At 47.8% G+C, this 17,668-nt stretch overlaps 1 protein-coding gene across 7 annotated transcripts in view; it reads right to left on the bottom strand.

Moving 5' to 3' along the window:
• THADA (THADA armadillo repeat containing) overlaps nt 1-17,668 on the bottom strand; it is a 362,434-nt gene that overhangs the window by 36,609 nt on the left and 308,157 nt on the right. For 4 of the 7 annotated variants that reach the window (XM_001141804.8, XM_024354328.3, XM_001141732.8 and 1 more), the window contains one exon: nt 12,254-12,385. The exons of the other annotated variants lie outside the window; for them this stretch is intronic. In XM_001141804.8, the coding sequence (XP_001141804.3) occupies nt 12,254-12,385 (132 nt within the window). The remainder of the gene's footprint in view (nt 1-12,253; nt 12,386-17,668) is intronic. 7 annotated transcript variants of the gene reach the window in all.

Raw genomic sequence — 17,668 nt, 5'->3', positions numbered from 1 at the left:
AGCTCAACACACGATTTCTGAGCCTCTTTGGCTGAGATCTGTGGCAGATGACGAGGGCCTGGCTGATAAGATCCATGGAAGTGGTGCATGTGACTTCCAGGCTGGCCCTTCCCTCCTGCCTTCCAGCTCACCAGATTGTGGACATGGCAGTGGGAGCTGGCACTGCCATCTGGGGCCATGTGAGGGATGGTGTGTCTTGAAAATGTCAGAGCACCAAGAAAGAAGGTGTGCGCCCCTAATCATACGGACCATCACACTAGTCTACTGAGTGCTCTGCGTGAGGAAAAAATAAGCTACTGACTTGTTTAAGCCACTATTAACTTCTCTTACAGATGCCAAATCTATACCCCGACTAAAACACCAGCTGTTTCATGCATGAAACCCCAGAAAATACTTCAGAAAGTCCATTTCAAGATACACCCCAAGCTGACAGCCCTGGTTGTACTCCAGTAACTTCAGTACTTCAGCTGGAGGTGAGGAAGCAGGAGAGGGGGAAAGGAACAAGGGGAGAGGAGGCAGAGAGGGAGAAGACAAGTTGCCGTCAAGGCCAATTCTTTGTTTTTGATTCCCACCTGCTGTTCTCTGCCTCTGCTCCTGTAGATCAGCCTCACAAGAAATTCACTTCTGACAAACCCAATTACTGAAATACAGCAACGATTTCCTGGCCATTTTGACATTCAGGGAGGGATTTCTTACTTTTAGCTCATCATGATGCATCAGTGAACAGGTCAGAGCACATCTCTCGAATCCCATTCTCCTCCTAATGCTCATACAGACATTCACATCCAAACTGGGGCCGTGTACTCTTTACAAACAGACACTCTGAAAGGTGCACAGATTCCCAACATGCCATTCTATCTCAATGTACACACCCTGCCCCACGTGTGCAGAGAAAAACCCTCCCTGTACTGGCCCGCCACCACCAGAGCCACTCTCCATTCTGCTCTTCTGCCCATGAGAGGTCTTGCCATGGGGACTGCTGTAGTCAAAATAGAGCAGCAAAAACAAGGAAGCCCAGGCTTTCACAATCCACCAAGCATCTTCTGGGAGATTTGAGAACAGAATTGGAGTTTGGTGGGTAGGATGAGGGCTTCCCAGGTCTCTGATGTCACCCTTTACGCCTCCTTGGATAACAGCAGGATGGTGAGGGAGGGGCCGCCACCGTGGCCAGTGAAGAGGCCTCTCCTGGGCCCCACTCCTGCCCTGCAGAACTTCTCGGGCAGCACTGTCATGACAGCCTGGGTCTGACCTTCATCTGGCTGTTGGGATGGAAGAAGTCTGTGGCTGAGTGAACTCGGGAGGGCAAAGGGCAGGTGCCAGTGCTGGCTGGGGTGCTCAAGAGGGATGCTCCCAATAGAGTCAGGCCTGAAGCTGGGGCTGGAGGAGTCATCCTCACTGAACCAGGGACGAACGAGAAAGGTGGGGGGGCCCATCTTGCCACCCCTGACAGGGTAGTGACCCTAACACCTGAAACTGGCTTAGGTTCAAAAAGGAAGCCTGCTCACCACAGTGAAGAGAAATCCTGCATTGTGATATGGCCTTGCTGAGGAAAGCGAAAGTTCCTGAGGAAAAGGAAAGCACAGAAGAGGAGAGCCGAGGCCACGAGCTGGAGAAGGAAGATCACCAGGCACCAGGCTTGCCCTGACTAACAGGGAAGACAACACGCTGCAGCTGCGTCAGCACCAGATGGCCTAAGCCTCAGACTGAGGGCTTATCATCACCCACAGGGGTCAGTCGCCTTGGCCAGAGAGCTCGGCTTTCAGAAGCAGCAAGAGTCAGGGCAAAATGATGCAAAAATGACCCTCATTTCCTCCAAAGGAGCCTGTTGTTGTCTCTCTGGGGATTAGTCACTGGGAGGCCATGGTAACAATCCCATCACCCCAGCAACCAGGCCCAGCCAGGGTACTCACTGGCACTCATAACTGGCCAGCAGATCGAAGACGGGAGCATTAGTTTGCACCTGCTTTTGCACATCATGGGAGCCGCTGCCAGTGACGCACTCGCTGAGATGCAGGTGAACGTCAGGGGGCCCAGGATCTCCGGAACAACAACTGACGGCACACGCAACTTGGAATGTGGCAACTGGAGCTCCACCGTGCCCACCCACTGCAGCTGGCAGGAATGGGGGCCTACCTTGATCAAATCTCTTTATTTTGAAGGACTAAATAAGAAAACAGATAACTGGCTCCCACATAACTATCTTCCTTCAAAAGCATTTCCCCTCACCCTCCACTGGTTCACAGTGGGTTAGGACCACAATTCCTAGCCTCTTCTGTTTCCTCCCCTGCAGCTCCACTGACAATACTGAAGAACACACAGCCAGCTATGGAGAGAGGCCCAGAGAGACCAAGGCAGTGGAATCCCGGGCTGACTCAGGGTGTGGTTTGATTGCTGACTGCTGAGAGATGGCTGGTTTCACAGAACACTTAGTTCTTCCCACCCCAGTGTTGCTGGAGTTCCTCCAAGCCCTCTTCTCAAGGCAGTGTTCCATCTTCTCTGCCCTTACCCCACACCACCCCATCTCACCCCTGCCAGCTCCTCTCTACCCCCCGAGTCTGGATTATTCTCAGGGGGCATCCCTACATTTCTGTCATTTCCTCTGTATAAATCAAGGCTTGGGGGACAGTAGAGAGGTACTGTCCTGGGCCTCAGGAGTGGGTGTTGTAGACCTCGTTTTTCTACTCATTATGTGACACTGGGGAAATCATTTACCTTTCTTGGGCTTCAGTTTCCACATCTGTAAGTCAGAGGCTCTAAAACCCTCGAGTCCTGGGATTCCCTCCCTTTAGGAGGGGCACTGGAGAACAGGAACAGCAGCAGCCTTGACAGAGGACCACCTGCCGCCTCTTGCTGCATCTGCCCTCTATTCCCTTTCCCCAGGGCACACTCTGGTATCTCAGCTCTGGTCCCCAACCCATTTTCTTACACTCTGACTCCAGCGTCTTCTTTCAAACACAACAGTGAGTTTAGAAGACCTTCAATGCACCCCTTTCTCTTAACTCCTGGGTTCTAAACTAGATGCCAGGTTTGGACTCCTTTCCCTGTCTCAGAGAGGCTCTGAGAGTGCAAGGCCTCTGTCACCACAGGGGCCGGAGCTCCAACTCTGGCTCTGACACTTATCTGCCTTGGGACGTTGGGCCCATTCCTTCAACTCTCTGAACTTCTGCATATTCACATTTAAAATGGAGGAAGTATAGTAGGTCCCTATAGTCCCAGCTACTCAGGAGGCTGAGGTGGGAGGATCCCTTGAGCCCAGGAGTTCAAGACTGCAGTGAGCTACAAGTGTGCCTGTGAACAGCCACCAGTACTCCAGCCAGAGTGATGCCATGAGACCCCACCTTTAAAAACATAAAAATATAAATAAAATGGAGGAAATAATAAAGTATCTCACAGTGTTGTGAGGATCAAAGGGGATAAAATGAAACAGGAGCATCAAGAGGGAGGTGATGAGGTTCTCCTTCCCCTGTCCCCTCACTGGCCTGCTCAGAGTGGGAAAGAGCAGACGGGGCTCTGGGAGGAAGGGGCCACCTCCCCTAGGCCTTCCAGATCGATTCATGTAGCCTTGGCTCTGGTCTCTCACCTGGGACCTGATAAGCAACTGACAAGTATCCACCTGCTGGGCACTTCCCAGGGCCGGCCCTGTGCTAGGCATGTGGGTCCCTATGGATGAAACTCTTGCTCAAGAAATTCCATCCTGCATGATCCAGTATGGAATGACAAGGGAGACACAGAGTTAGTCCAGGATTTTCTACAGTGGCCAGTCTTAGTAGATGCTTCATCAGTTCCTCATCAGCTGTTGAATTAATGTCTCTAGGAAGAAGTGAGGACTAAGGCAGGCGATTTAATCTGCCATAATAAGAAAATGCTGTGACCTCAGGGCAATTTCATAACATAAAATCCAAACAGCTCCCCCACCAGGTAGATCTGAAAAACACTAAGCTTCTTACTGGGTTTAACTACTTTGATAGATACATTCCTCAATTCATTCATTCAATTGATCATCAAACAGTGATTCTTATTGAGAATCTATTATGTGCCAAGTTCTGAGAATATAGCAGCAAACAAACAAGATAAAAATCCTACACTCTTGGAACTTTTTTTTTTTTTTTTTTTTTTTGACAGAGTTTCGTTCTTTTGCCCAGGCTGGAGTGAAGTGGTGCAATCTCAGCTCACTGCAACCTCCACCTCCTGGGTTCAAGTGATTCTCCTGCCTCAGCCTCCCGAGTAGCTGGGATTACAGGCATGCACCATCACGCCCAGCTAATTTTTGTATTTTTAGTAGAGAAGGGGTTTCATCATGTTGGCCAGGCTGGTCTCGAACTCCTGACCTCAGGTGATCCACTTGCCTCGGCCTCCCAGAGTGTTAGGATTACAGGCGTGAGCCACCACGCCCGGCCTCTCTTGGAACTTTTATTCCGGTGGAGAGAAACAAATAATAAATAAATAAAATTATGCAGATAATTAAACCAGTGGGGTGAATGATAGCAAATAACTGGGTGGTTACTGTAGTCTGAGAGGTCAAGGCAGGCCCCCTGTGCAGATGACACTGAAGCTGAGATTGGAATGATATGAAGGAGTCAGCCATGCAGGACAAGGGAAGAATATTCCAAGCAGAGGGAACAGCTACTGCAAAGGCCCTGAGGTTGGAATGGGCTCTGGAGTTGGAAAACCCCAAAGATGGCTGGAGTGGCTAGGGGAGGAGTGGCAGGGGCTGGACTGGGTAGGATTTTATATGTTGCCTTAGGAGTCTGGGTTTTACCCAGATTAAGATGGGAAGCCAAGAGAGAGTTCTGAGCAGGAGAGCAGTATCATCTGTTTTACTCCTGAAGAAGTGAGCCTGAATTGCAACGAACAAAAATAGAGGCAGGAAGACCAGGCTGTAGAAGTCTGGGGAGAGATGGTGGTGGCTTGGACTAGCACATGAAACAAGCCTGGCAGACAGGCACTTTGTAAGTATTTGTTCAATGAATGAACAAGTGAATGATTGAATACCCTTGATCTGACCACTTCTCATCTCATACTTAAATAGTAAGAAAAATCTATAGACTATCTTAAGTAGGAGTAAGAGAAGGGGTCAGAAAACAATTTAGAGTTTTGGTTTTATGCTTTTTTTTTTTTTTTTTTTTTGAGACAGGGTCTTACTCTGTCACCTAGGCTGGAGTGCGGTAGCATGATCATGGCTCATTGTAGCCTCGACCTTCTGGGCTCAAGTGATCCTCCCACCTCAGCCTCTTCAGTAGCTGGAACCACAGGCATGCACCACTACACTTGGCTAATTTTTAAATTTTTTTGAAGAGACAGGGTCTCCCCATGTTGCCCAGGCTGGGTTTGAACTCCTGGGCTCAAGTGATCTGGCTGCCCCGGCCTCCGAAAGTGCTGGGATTACAGGTATGTGCCACTGTGCCTAGCCCCAATTTAGAATTTTAAAGTAGACACATATAAATGATGGATGGCCAGGCACGGTGGCTCACACCTGTAATCCCAGCATTTTGGGAGGCCAAGGCGGGCAGATTACTTGAGGTCAGGAGTTCAAGACCAGCCTGGGCAACATGTAGTAGCCCCATCTCTACTAAAAATACCAAAATAAGCCAGCCATGGTGGTGTGTGCCTGTAATCCCAGCTACTCGGGAGGCTGAGGCAGGAGAATCGCTTGAACCCGGGAGGCGGAGGTTGCAGGGAGCCGAGATTGCACCACCACTGCACTCTCGCCTGGGCGCCAAGAGTGAAACTCTGTCTCAACAACAACAACAACAAAAAAAAAAAAAAAAAAAGAAGAAAAAGAAATGATGGAGGCAAATAAGTTTAACTCATCTGAAGAGGAATTTAGGCCAGGCTTGGAGATAGGTAGGAGGATATATTCTAGTAAAGTGATTCTTAACTTTTTTGGGTCATTCTTCTTTAGAAAAAGGTACTTGGTACATCTACAATATTGAGTCTGGGGCCAGGCTCTGGCACCACAGAGCAGAAAGGGCACTTTGAAGGCGATATACCTGAGTCGATTAGGAAAGAGCCTACTGGAAGGCAGGAGGAAGAGGGAGGCAGTCAGTACTTGCAGAGCCCTTCTAGTGCCTGACTCTGTGATCTGGCAGGAACTGAAAAAAGCACAGGGCCTGCTGCGGGTCTGAGACTGGTGGGCAGCCTTAGAGGTTCCGGGAGTGGAACCATCTGTGACTCAGTGTGAAGTCCCACAGGCCTGGGGCTTTGCTGACTGAGCTGTCTCACTCCATAGGGCCACTGGAAAATGTCACAGTGACCCAGGCCTTCCTATCTCTCTCCTCCCAGGCTTCCCTCCCTGTTTGCTCAAGGGTCGGGGCATATGAGAAGTGTTCATCCTTTCATGCTGGCTCATAGGTTCTGTGTGGGTGACGATGATGCACACATGTACACATGTGTGCAGATGTTGTTTTTTTCCTTCTTTGCCTTGCCCTGGCTACATGGCTGCTTGGACTCAACCTCACAATGCCACTTGCCTACTGCTCCCTTCTCTAACCTCTGAGTCTCATTTTTCTACATCTCGCTCCTACTTCCCCTCTTCCACCTCCCTCCTAAACACCATTGTTATTCCAGTCTCTATGGGTCACCATGCCAAGCACAGGAGGCTCCTTTGGTGTCTCCCAGATAACCCAGGGGCATGGTCCCTGCAGCCCCAGGCTGGCTTTCTGGTCCTGTAATCCAAGACCCTGACTTCAGAGGTAAGAGTGAGGAGGGACCCAACACTACAGGCTGCAAACTCAGCCTACCAGACCCGGACAGTGCGCGAGTCAGCAAGACTGCCACCCTAGTTGGTATGAATCAGTGAAAAATGCTGCCCCTCGAGCTGGTTCCAGCAGAGAGGGTCCGCCTGCTTGTTCTGAAGCTTTCTTATTTCAAAGCGTACTCTCATGTTTCTTTTGCCACCTGACTATGGTGAAAAATCAATCCATTAACACAAATTGAGCACCCACTGTGTACCTAATAGAAAACAGTCTCTAAGTTCATGAGGGCTAGTTGGGAAGAGAGAACTAAAGCACAGGAAAGGGAAAATGATAAAAGCGTAGAATAGCAAAGGCTCTGTGATGATACAATAACCAAATGCTGCAGCGGCTCAGGGAATGGGGAGATCCTGGAGGGCAAGGGTGCTGTCGAGAAGATGGGATTTAATGCATTCCCACTAAATGTCCATATTTGGAAGGATGAGCAGAAGTTTTACATGACTTTTTGTGGGCAAGGGGCCTGCTAGGAGAGAGGGACCAGAACTACTTGGAGACAGTATTCCAAGAAAAAGAGCCACAGCCGATCTGCCTGCTTGCCTACCCACTATCCCCTTTAAAGGTCTTATATATTTTCTTTCATAAGAAAGTTTCTACCAAGAAGTCATCCTTCTTGAACCAAAACACTGACAACAGGCATGAAATCTGGCACGCCTTAAAATTCCTTGCTCAGTGCCTTCTCTTATCCTGTATCAACTCAAGCAGAAACTGTTTTCCTTTCCTTTCTTTTCTTTTCTTTTTTTTTTTTTGAGGGAGTCTCACTCTGTTGCCTAGGCTGGAGTGCAGTGGTGTGATCTTGGCTCACTGCATTACTGCGAAAATTCCACCTCCGAGGTTCAAGCAATTCTCCTGCCTCAGTCTCCCGAGTAACTGGGACTACAGATGTGCACCACTATGCCCAGCTAATTTTTGTATTTTTATTAGAAATGGGGTTTCACCATGTTGGCCAGGCTGGTCTTGAACTCCTGACCTCAGGTGATCTGCCCACCTCAGCCTCCCAAAGTGCTGGGATTAGATGCGTGAGCCACTGCACCTGGCCAGAAACTGTTTTTCTGAGCCTCACAAATGGAGACGGGAATGGGAGCAGGCCATCTAAATTAGGTGGCCAACAGTGGCTGAAGCCGAAAGAGCAAGAAAGGGGGAGATCCAGTGCCAGGAAAAGCAAGAAGCCTGAGGGAAGTCCAGAAAGCCATCCCCCTGCCTGCCCTGTCCCCATGGCCCATCCAGCTCCCAGAGGCACCCTGCCTCTGCTAAGGGGAACGTATGTGGTTCTGCCTGGGGACCTCCTGATCTAGCCATCCTTAAGCCCATCCTGGAGTCCTTCTGTCTAACTCTCTGCAGTATTTCCAGCTAAGCCACACCAGATAACTTGCATCAGAGTGAAAGAGCTCTGCAAAAAGAAAAGGCTCAGGTACCCCTGGCTTGTAGGAAAGGCTATGGAAGAACCCCAATCACTGGATTCTTTCTAACCTTCTAAGATACCTTTCTTATCTTCTCTTCCTCTGAAGGCAGCTTCACAAATTTGTATCTTCATGGGTTCCTCTCCTGCTGCTCCCACCCAGAACTCTGCCTAACTTAAGAATCACGCAAATGCCAGGATTTAAAGTTAAGTATTGTCCAGGTTGTTTTTCCCACACAGAGGCCTTTGTTCCAGTGAAATCTGACATTAAATGCCCGATGTGGTATATAAAACAGATCTGAGTGGCCGCTTGGTGGAAGAGGGTGGGGAGCTGCAGAGATAGCCTTGAGCATCTCCTGCTCTTGTAGCATTAGAGCTCTTTCCTGAGCATTTCAAGGCCTGAAGTCAGAGCAGGGAAAGGAGGAAGGCAGAGCCTTGCCTGGAGTCCAGCCCACAATTTTTTTTTCTCCTAGCAACAAATTTCAATACCTTACTCTTAAGTCCTGGAAATGTCATTTCTTCCATTCCCTTCTGCAGGCTCCGTGATTGGTATAGAGTGGGGAGGGAGGGGCAGAGAGGGTCCTGCAGCTGGGGCTCCCTGATGTCCATACTTCTAAGGGCTGAGGGTGCTTTGGACATTGCAGGGAGAGAGTTGTTAACACGCTGTGAGTTTCATGCTTCCCTGTGTGGGCTGCAGCATGTGCAGGAGATTCCAGCAGGCAAAAAAGGTGAGTAAGAAATCTGTTCTCAGGAGGGCCGGCTAACCATGGCATTATTTTCTCCAGGCCTTCTAGAATCATTAACTAATCAAATCTAGACCTAAAGCCAATTATGCAAAAGGATATCTTAGGGTGAGGAAGTCTGAATGACTGCATTTAATGCTTGCCTCTTCTACAGGTTCCAGAAAGTGCCCGTGAGGACCGATAACTAGATCTGTTAAGGAGCACTGGAGATCCCAGGATAGCTGTGCTGTGTTCTGAGGAAGGCAGGACAGAACCCAGAGAGTTTATTCTGTTCCCACAGCAGATAAAGGTCTCCCTTTGCCCTCTCCATTTCGAATGTTGAGCTCTCCAAGACCTAAGGAAAACTTTGTCCTGGATCACAGTGACTTGTGGCCTCTGAGTGCCTTTCCCGATTTCCTGGTAGTTTCACTTCCTGGAATGCCACAGTCTGACTTCTACATCAGTGCCAGAGGCATGCCTTGTTATTTTCCCCTGGACACCTCACAGGTTTGAAACTCTGAAGTCACCTCATGCTTTCCCTTCTCTCCCACCTCCCACAGCAGCAGTCCCCATGTTGAGATTACCCAACCCCCAACCAGTATTCTCATACATCAGTCCTCTCCCCTCCATCCCAACCCCACTGAGAGCAGCTGGAGAGGACTGTTGCTGCCAGCCCCCAGCTGATTTCCCTGCCTGGCAAATACCCTCACTCAGCCCCAGCCCTGGCCCATCACACACACTGCTGCCAGAGATTCCACAAGTATGTCTCCGGTAACATCAGTCTCCTCTGAGTGCCTTCCCACCTCATTCCTGCTTTAAACCCTCTCTAGCTTCCCATTACCTGCAGAAGGAGATTGGGCCTTGGCACTGAGCCATCCCACAAGCAAGTGCCCCTGCCTTGCTCAGTTCATTTCCTGCTCCTCTTCCTTGCCTGGCCTGAGCCTGTGTTCTGACCACAAAAGTCCACTCACTGCTGCCCAATCAGCTCCCGGGTTCTCCCCAACTCAGGGCTTTGGCTCCAACTTCTCTTTCTGCATTGACTGTTCTCCTCTCATTTGTGTCACATCTCTCCCTTCCTTTGGGCCCACTCCACTCTCCAGACCCTTTCCAGAGAGACCCCACAGAATGCACCTCCTACTTCCCCAAGCTCCTCCAGCAGGCTGCTAGGAGACGGTCTGAGAGCAGAGCTCTGTCTGCATCCATCCCTCACTGACAGTGGGAGATCTCAGAGGTGTGGAGCTCTTGTGTTGTATTTCTTTCTTCGAGGAAAACTGAGAATTAACTTTAATTTTTTCATTGTAATTTTAACTCCTCAAAGACGACATTAAATATTAACACAACTTAATAATGTTATTTTACTGTGGCATTTAGTCAACCACCGATTTGGGGACAAAAGAAACAACATGTACTTTTAAGGTAGTCAAGATTCAATCATAATTAACTTGGAACACCAAAGAGGAAAACATCAGCAGTGTATTCTACAAAATCCTTATATGCTGAAGGAATGTGAAGTTACCACCAGCACTTGATATCCTTGAGAGATGGTAAAACAAGACAATATTGTTCTTTTTTTTTTTTTTTTTTTTTGAGATGAAGTCTTGCTCTGTCACCCAGGCTGGAGTACAGTGGCACTATCTCAGCTCACTGTGACCTATGCCTCCTGGGTTCAAAAGATTCTTCTGCCTCAGCCTCCCGAGTAGCTGGGATTATGGGTGCCCGCCACCATGCCCAGCTAATTTTTCTATTTTTAGTAGAGATGGGGTTTCACCATATTGGCCAGGCTAGTCTTGAACTTCTGACCGCAAGTGATCCACCCATCTCAGCCTCCCAAAGTGCTGAGATTACAGGCGTGAGATTACTGCGCCTGGCCTAAAACAAGACAATATTGTTCTGATCAATCAATTGCCTAACTTCTGATTAAAGAAAAAAATCAGGGTGATTCTCAGTCCTCAGCTACTTTTCAGTCTAAAGAAAAAGATCTATATTTTATGCTTAAGAAAACCAAGCTGGGCTGGGTGCGGAATCTACTGAGTATTATATTCCAACAAATATTTACCGAGCACTTACTAGGCTTTCTGTGTGTCCTTCTAAGCAAATGCTGCAATTGGAAAAATGAATAAATTGCCAATGGCAGAATTTTAGCTATTGGGCAAGTCTGGCAGGTTGGGGGCTGAGGGGAGCCTGCTTGCATATCACTTGCAGCTCTGTTCCAAATGCTATCCTGCTGAGAGGAAAAGCTGATCTAGGCGAAACCTGCCCTGGTGCGGTATCACTGAGAGATTATTCCAAAACTAGCTTCTTCCACATAGGCAGAGAAGTGTACACAGACCATTTTGACTGAGGATTCAGATCCTGGAAGGTTCACACATCTGGGGAGGCTTCCAGGGAACACAGTCCTGTGTCCTGCCTTGGCAAGCAGCCCCAGCCACAGTAACTGATGAGGGGCCTTGCATCAATTACAAAGGCTTATCTGGCCTCCTTTTCTCTCATTCTGCTGTCTATTAAGGTGAACTTCTTTGCTCAGCTTTGATCCCTTGCCTCAAAACAGTGTTCTTGCTTCTCATTGGGACCGCTGATCCAGAGACCTTTCCTGGCACCCAGCCCCAAGCACAGAGAATCCGAGTCTGCTAAAGCAGGCACCCTCCCAGATGGCCACTTGTCCAGAGGTGTGACCTTATTTCTACTCCATCTGCCCCCGTCTCTTTCATCCAGCAGCCCATTTTCTACCCACAGCCTGAGTTCCTTTTAGCTTTCGTAGCATTTGCCATTACATGCACATGACCCCGGGCCTGGGGCTGTAACCGCTTATACGACGGCTGCGACCTCAGGACTACCCAGCTAGGGTGCTCCTCTTTCCACTCCCCTCCTCCCTCCTGGGTTCATGTTATTATCAAATGAGCAGCTAGGACACAAAGTAGAGAAACTTAACGTACACATAATCATTTGTCGCTTTCTGTCACATATAAAAACTCAGGAACAAAATGATGGTTTTGTGATTCCTGAGTTATGGAACCACACAGATAATAAAGACTTGGCATTATTTAAAACCGATGACAACGTAACCAGCAAAAGACCTAACAGTTTATTAAATTTCTACCTTTAAAAATAATTTTTCTTTAGGATGTCCTACAGCAGGGGTCAGCAAACTACGGCTAGTAGATCAAATCTGAGAAGCTGCCTATTTTTGTAAGCAAAGTTTTATTGGAACACAGTCATGCCCATTTGTTTACCTACTGTTTGTGGCTTTCCCACTAAGATGGCAGAGTTGAGACACAGACCAAATGACCAACAATGCCTAAGATACTATCTGGCTCATTATAGAAAAGTGTTCCAACCTCTATCCTACAGCAATAAGACAATGCGAAAGGATAAGAACGAGGTACCTGTTGACTGGCAGGTATTTTCTTGTGACATGGCAGTTGTCACGGTTTCCGTGGCTGCATCTCTAACAGCTTGCTCCTCACTCTGCAGAAGGGTAAGGACACACTTCCAGAGAGCAAGTGTATCCTGCAACTCTAAGAAGACCAAAAGGAATCTGAATTACCTAGAATGCAATTAACAGGCAGGTGCAAATACTGCTTCAAATCCCTGGTGGAAGAGAGGAGCATTGAATGAGTTACAGCTATCTCTTTTTTTCTGGGTATTGTTAAGATAGAAAGAGTGTCAGACAAACATTGGCAAAGACAGACTCCTAAGGGAGCAGATTTGGAAATGCCTTTTTTGGGGGTGAGGATGTAGGCTTTCCGGAGGCAACCAGCGCTAGGCAAGGCCTCCAGAAGATGCTGCCCAGGTGACAAAGACCCTCTGCCCTGCTCTCCTAGTTGAGTCCTGATTCTCTAGAAGAAAACTTTATGCATAAGACTGCTTTGGAGAAACTAGCCCAGTGTTGATTCAAGTGTCTGAGCCTATAAATTCTGAAAGTGAAGCATCAATCAAGATTATGCTCTGGGGGCAAGAATAAAAAAAGAGAGGCTAGGTGTGGTGGCTCATGCCTGTAATCCCAGCACTTTGGGAGGCCGAGGAGAGTGGATCACGAGGTCAGGAGATTGAGACCATCCTGACCCATATGGTGAAACCCCGTCTCTACTAAAAATACAAAAATTAGCTGGGCATGGTGACGGGCGCCTGTATTCCCAGCTACTTGGGAGGCTGAGATGGGAGAATCGCTTGAACCTAGGAGGCAGAGGTTGCAGTGAACTGAGATCGTGCCACTGCACTCTAGCCTGGCGACAGAGTGAGACTCCATCCTCGCTCCCGACCAAAAAAAAAAAAGAGACCCACGATAAAGGCAGCAGCTTGTGTCCCATGTATGTAGGGGGTCCACTATCTGACTGCCATTACTCCTGGACACTGATCTGTCTAGTCAGCCTGTGCTAGGTGCTGCTGTGGACAATGAATAATAAAAGATAGTATCTTGTCCTGAGCTATCAAAAGGAATATAAAGTCAAAAACACAAAGCAATGAGTTGTCAAGAACAAAATTGTGTGGCTGTGATTCCCAACAGGAAAGATGAGAGTGGACTGCTGTAACTGACACAGAATTCATGACACGAAAGTGAGAGGTGAGCATGGCCTCCCAGAAAGGGGTACCTCTAGTCCAGGTGGGGTGGGCCTGGGCTTGTGGAGGGTTATCACTGGAGGGCCATGGAAGACCACCACGCAGCATCCCCATCCTTTCAATGGAGAAACTACCCTTCCCTAAGAACTCCCCTTTGTCTATCCTCTCCCTCATCTGTACATGGAGAACCTGGTTTCACAGTCACTGATGCTTTAGTCATACCAATAAGAACAGTGGCTCCATTTGGGGTTTCGTTCTCTTCTTTTCGTTACAGATCTGATTTAAATTTTACTCAGCCTTTCAGTCTCCATTCTTTCTAGTTGTTCTGTAAGGGTTCAATACCTTCCTTTCTTAATATTTTCCTCTTTAATATGGTCATCATTTATATCCTTCAGATCCTTCCCTCTTTAGTCCATTTCAATTTTTCTTTTTCCTTAAATGACTTTGCTGTGCCCTTGACTTTTCTCATGTACTTCTTTTTTTTTTTTTTTTTGAGATGAAGTTTCACTCTTGTTGCCCAGGCTGGAGTGCAATGGTGCAATCTTGGCTCACCGCAACCTCCACCTCCCAGGTTCAAGTGATTCTCCTGCCTGAGCCTCCCGGGTAGCTGGGATTATAGGTATGCACCACCACACCCGGCTAATTTTGTATTTTTAGTAGGGACAGGGTTTCACCATGTTGGTCAGGCTCAAACTCCTGACCTCAGGTAGACCCACCCTCCTCAGCCTCCCAAAGTGCTGGGATTACAGGCATGAGCCACCACGCCTGGCCTCTCATGCACTTTTACGTCCTTTGCTTCTACCGATTCAGTACCTTTTTCATTGAGATGGGGTCTCACTATGTTGCTCAGGCTGGAGTGCAGTGGCACAATGGCTCACACTGCAGGCTCGACCTCCCAGGTTCAAGGAATTCTCCTGCCTTAGCCTCCTGAGTAGCTGGAACTACAGGTGTACACCACCACATCTGGCTAATTTTTTTATTATTTGTAGACAAAAGATCTTGCTGTGTTGCCCAAGCTGGTCTCGAACTCCTGGGCTCAAGTGATCTTCCTGCCTCGTCCTCCCAAAGTGCTACGATTATAGGCATGAGTCACTGCACCTATTTCTCATGTTCTTGTAGGCACAGGACCAAATTTCACAAAAGAATTCCAGGTTATTCCATACACATTTTACCTGTTATAAGCTAGGGTTTGAGTAGTTAAAGTCACCCAGAAAATGTGCTGCAAAATGGTATTAACTTTACTGGAGAAGCTTGACTAAGGTTTGTCATCCTTTGCTCTTACTCCTTCGGGTCTCATGATTAAATCACACTCACAGAAGGTCCCTTCTCAATGTCTCTCTGGCTGTAAGAAAAATGCCTGAAGTCACTAAGAAGAAAAAAGTTAAAACCATATTGAAGAAAATGTTGTCTCCCAGAGAGATACAGGGACATGAGACCCTTTATTGGTCTGAACTCCTACAACATTTAAAATTTGGATCTCACTATCTAAAAAACAATTCCTTCCTTTATTCTGTAAATCCTTTCTCCACAACTATACTGAAAGCTCCTTGGAGGCAGTGACCATGTCTGATTCTTGAGGGCTGGGCATGGAAGAGGTACACAAAAATATAATTCTACTAACAGGTGAGAAGAGAATCATAGCATGTTAATATGGGATTAAACATGGCAGGAGAGGGAAGGGTTGGGGTTGAAGCATAGCTGTAGAACCTGGGGTTTCCTTTTATTAAACCCTATGCTTAAAAGCAAAACAAAAAACAAAATGACACAATTTAAAAAATTTTAAAAAAAGAACTATGCTTTTCAATTCCTTAGGATATTCTCAAGCTTGGTTTTCTTATACATCATTGACATGCTGCCCTTTCCTATTACTCTTGACACACGGAGTAGCAGTGAGGAGAGACATGGAGGTGTACAACATGCTGGAAACCAGATAAGATCTGTACATCCATTTAATTTCAAAATATCTCCACCTTTACGCCCCAAAGATACTAATATGGTTTGGATTCACAAATCTCATGTTGAATTGGAGTGGATGGTGGGAGGTGAGTGAATCCTGAAGGCAGATTTCCTCCTTGCTGTTCTCATGATAGTGAGTGAATTCTCACAAGATCTGATGGTTTAAAAGTGTGTGGCACTTCTCCCTGCTCTCTGACTCTCCTGCTCTGCCATGGGAAGCTGTGCCTTGCTTCCCCTTTGCCTTCTGCCATGATTGTAAGTTTCCTGAGGCCTCCCAGCCATGCTTCCTGTTAAGCCCATGGAACTGTGAGCCAATTAAACCTCTTTTCTTGATGAATTACCCAGTCTCAGATAGTTCTATATAGGAGTGTGAGAATGGACCAATACAGAAAATCGGTACTGGAAGTGGAGCACTGCTATAAAGACATTTCCACCTGAAAATGTGGAAGCAACTTTGGAACTGGGTAATGGGCAGAGGTTGAAACAGTTTGGAGGGCTCAGAAAAAGACAGGAAGATGTGGGAAAGTTTGGAACTTCCTATAGACTTGTTGAATGGTTTTGACCAAAATGCTGACAGTGATATGGGCAATGAAGTCCAGACTGAGGTGCTCTCAGATGGAGATGAGGAACTTATTGGGAACTGAAGTAAGGTCACTCTTGCTCTGCTTTAGCAAAGAGATTGGTGGCATTTTGCCCCTGCCCTAGAGATCTGTGGAACTTTGAACTTGAGAGAGATGACTGAGGGTATCCAGCAGAAAAAATTTGTAAGCAGCAAAGCATTCAAGATGTGACCTGGCTGTTTCTAAAAGTATACACTCATATGCATGAACAAAGAGATTATCTGAAACTGGAACTTACATTTAAAAGAAAGTGAAGCAGAGCATGGAGCCTGGCCATGTGGTACAAAAGAAAAACCCATTTTCTGGGAAGAAATTCAAGCCTGCTGCAGAATTTGCATAAGTAAAGAGGAGCCAAGGCTAGGTGCAGTGGCTCATGCCTATAATCCCAGCACTTTGGGAGGCTGAGATGGGTGGATTGCCTCAGGTCAGGAATTCAAGACCAGCCTGGCCAACATGGTGAAACCCTGTCTCTACTAAAAGTACAAAAATGAGCCAGGCATGGTGGTGGGCACCTGTAATCCCAGCTACTGAGGAGGCTGAGGCAGGAGAATCGCTCAAACCCGGGAGGTAGAGGTTGCAGTGAGCCAAGATCATGCCATTGCACTGCAGCCTGGAAAACAAGAGTGAAACTCCATCTCAAAAAAAAAAGAGAAACCGAATGTTAACAGCCAAGATGATGGGGAAAATGTCTCCAGGGCATTTCAGAGACCTTCACAGCAGCCCCTCCCATCAAAGGCCAGGAGGCCTAGGAAGAAAAAATGGTTTCTTAGGCCAGGCCCAGGGCCCAGCTGCTCTGTGCAGCCTCAGGACACAGCACCCTGTGTCCCAGCTGCTCTAGCTCCAGCTGTGACTAAAAGGGGCCAAGGTACAGCTCAGGCCATTGCTTCAGAGGGTGCAAGCCCCAAGCCTTGGTGGCTTTCATGTGGTGTTGGGCCTGTGGGTGTGCAAAAGGCAAGAGTTGAGGTTTGGGAACCTCTGCCTAAACTTCAGAGGGATGATGAAAACACCCAGATGTCCAGGCAGAAGTCTGCTGCAGGAGTGGGGCCCTCATGGAGAACCTCTATTAGGGCAATATAGACGGGGAACTGTGGGGTTAGAGCCCTCACACAGAGTTCCCACTGGGGCACTACCTAGTGGAGCTGCGAGAAGAGGACCACCATCCTCCAGACCCCAGAATGGTAGGTCCACCGACAGCTTGCACTGTGTGCCTGGAAAAGCTGCAGGCACTCAACACCACCCTGTGAAAGCAGCTGCAAGGGCTGTACCCTGTAAAGCCACAGGGGCAGAGCTGCACAAGGCCTTTGGGAGCCCACTCCCTGCATCAGCATGCCCTGGATGTGAGACATGGAGTCAAAGGAATTTATTTTAAAGCTTTAAGATTTAATGACTGCCCTGCTGGGTTTTGAACTTGCATGGGGCCTGTAGCCCCTTTGCTTTGGCCAATCTCTCCCATTTGGAATGGGAGCATTTACCCACCACCCGTACCCCCATTGTATCTTGGAAGTAGCTAACTTGTTTTTGATTTTACAGGCTCATGGGTGGAAGGGACTTACCCTGGCTCAGATAAGACTTTGGACTGTGGACTTTTGAGCTGATGCTGAAATGAGCTGAACCTGGAGGACTGTTGAGAAGGGATAATTGTATTTTGCAATGTGAGAAGGACAT

Source organism: Pan troglodytes, chromosome 12, assembly GCF_028858775.2.
Source record: "Pan troglodytes isolate AG18354 chromosome 12, NHGRI_mPanTro3-v2.0_pri, whole genome shotgun sequence".
NCBI classification, from domain to species: Eukaryota; Metazoa; Chordata; class Mammalia; order Primates; family Hominidae; genus Pan; species Pan troglodytes.
This window is presented reverse-complemented; position numbering and strand designations above follow the sequence as displayed.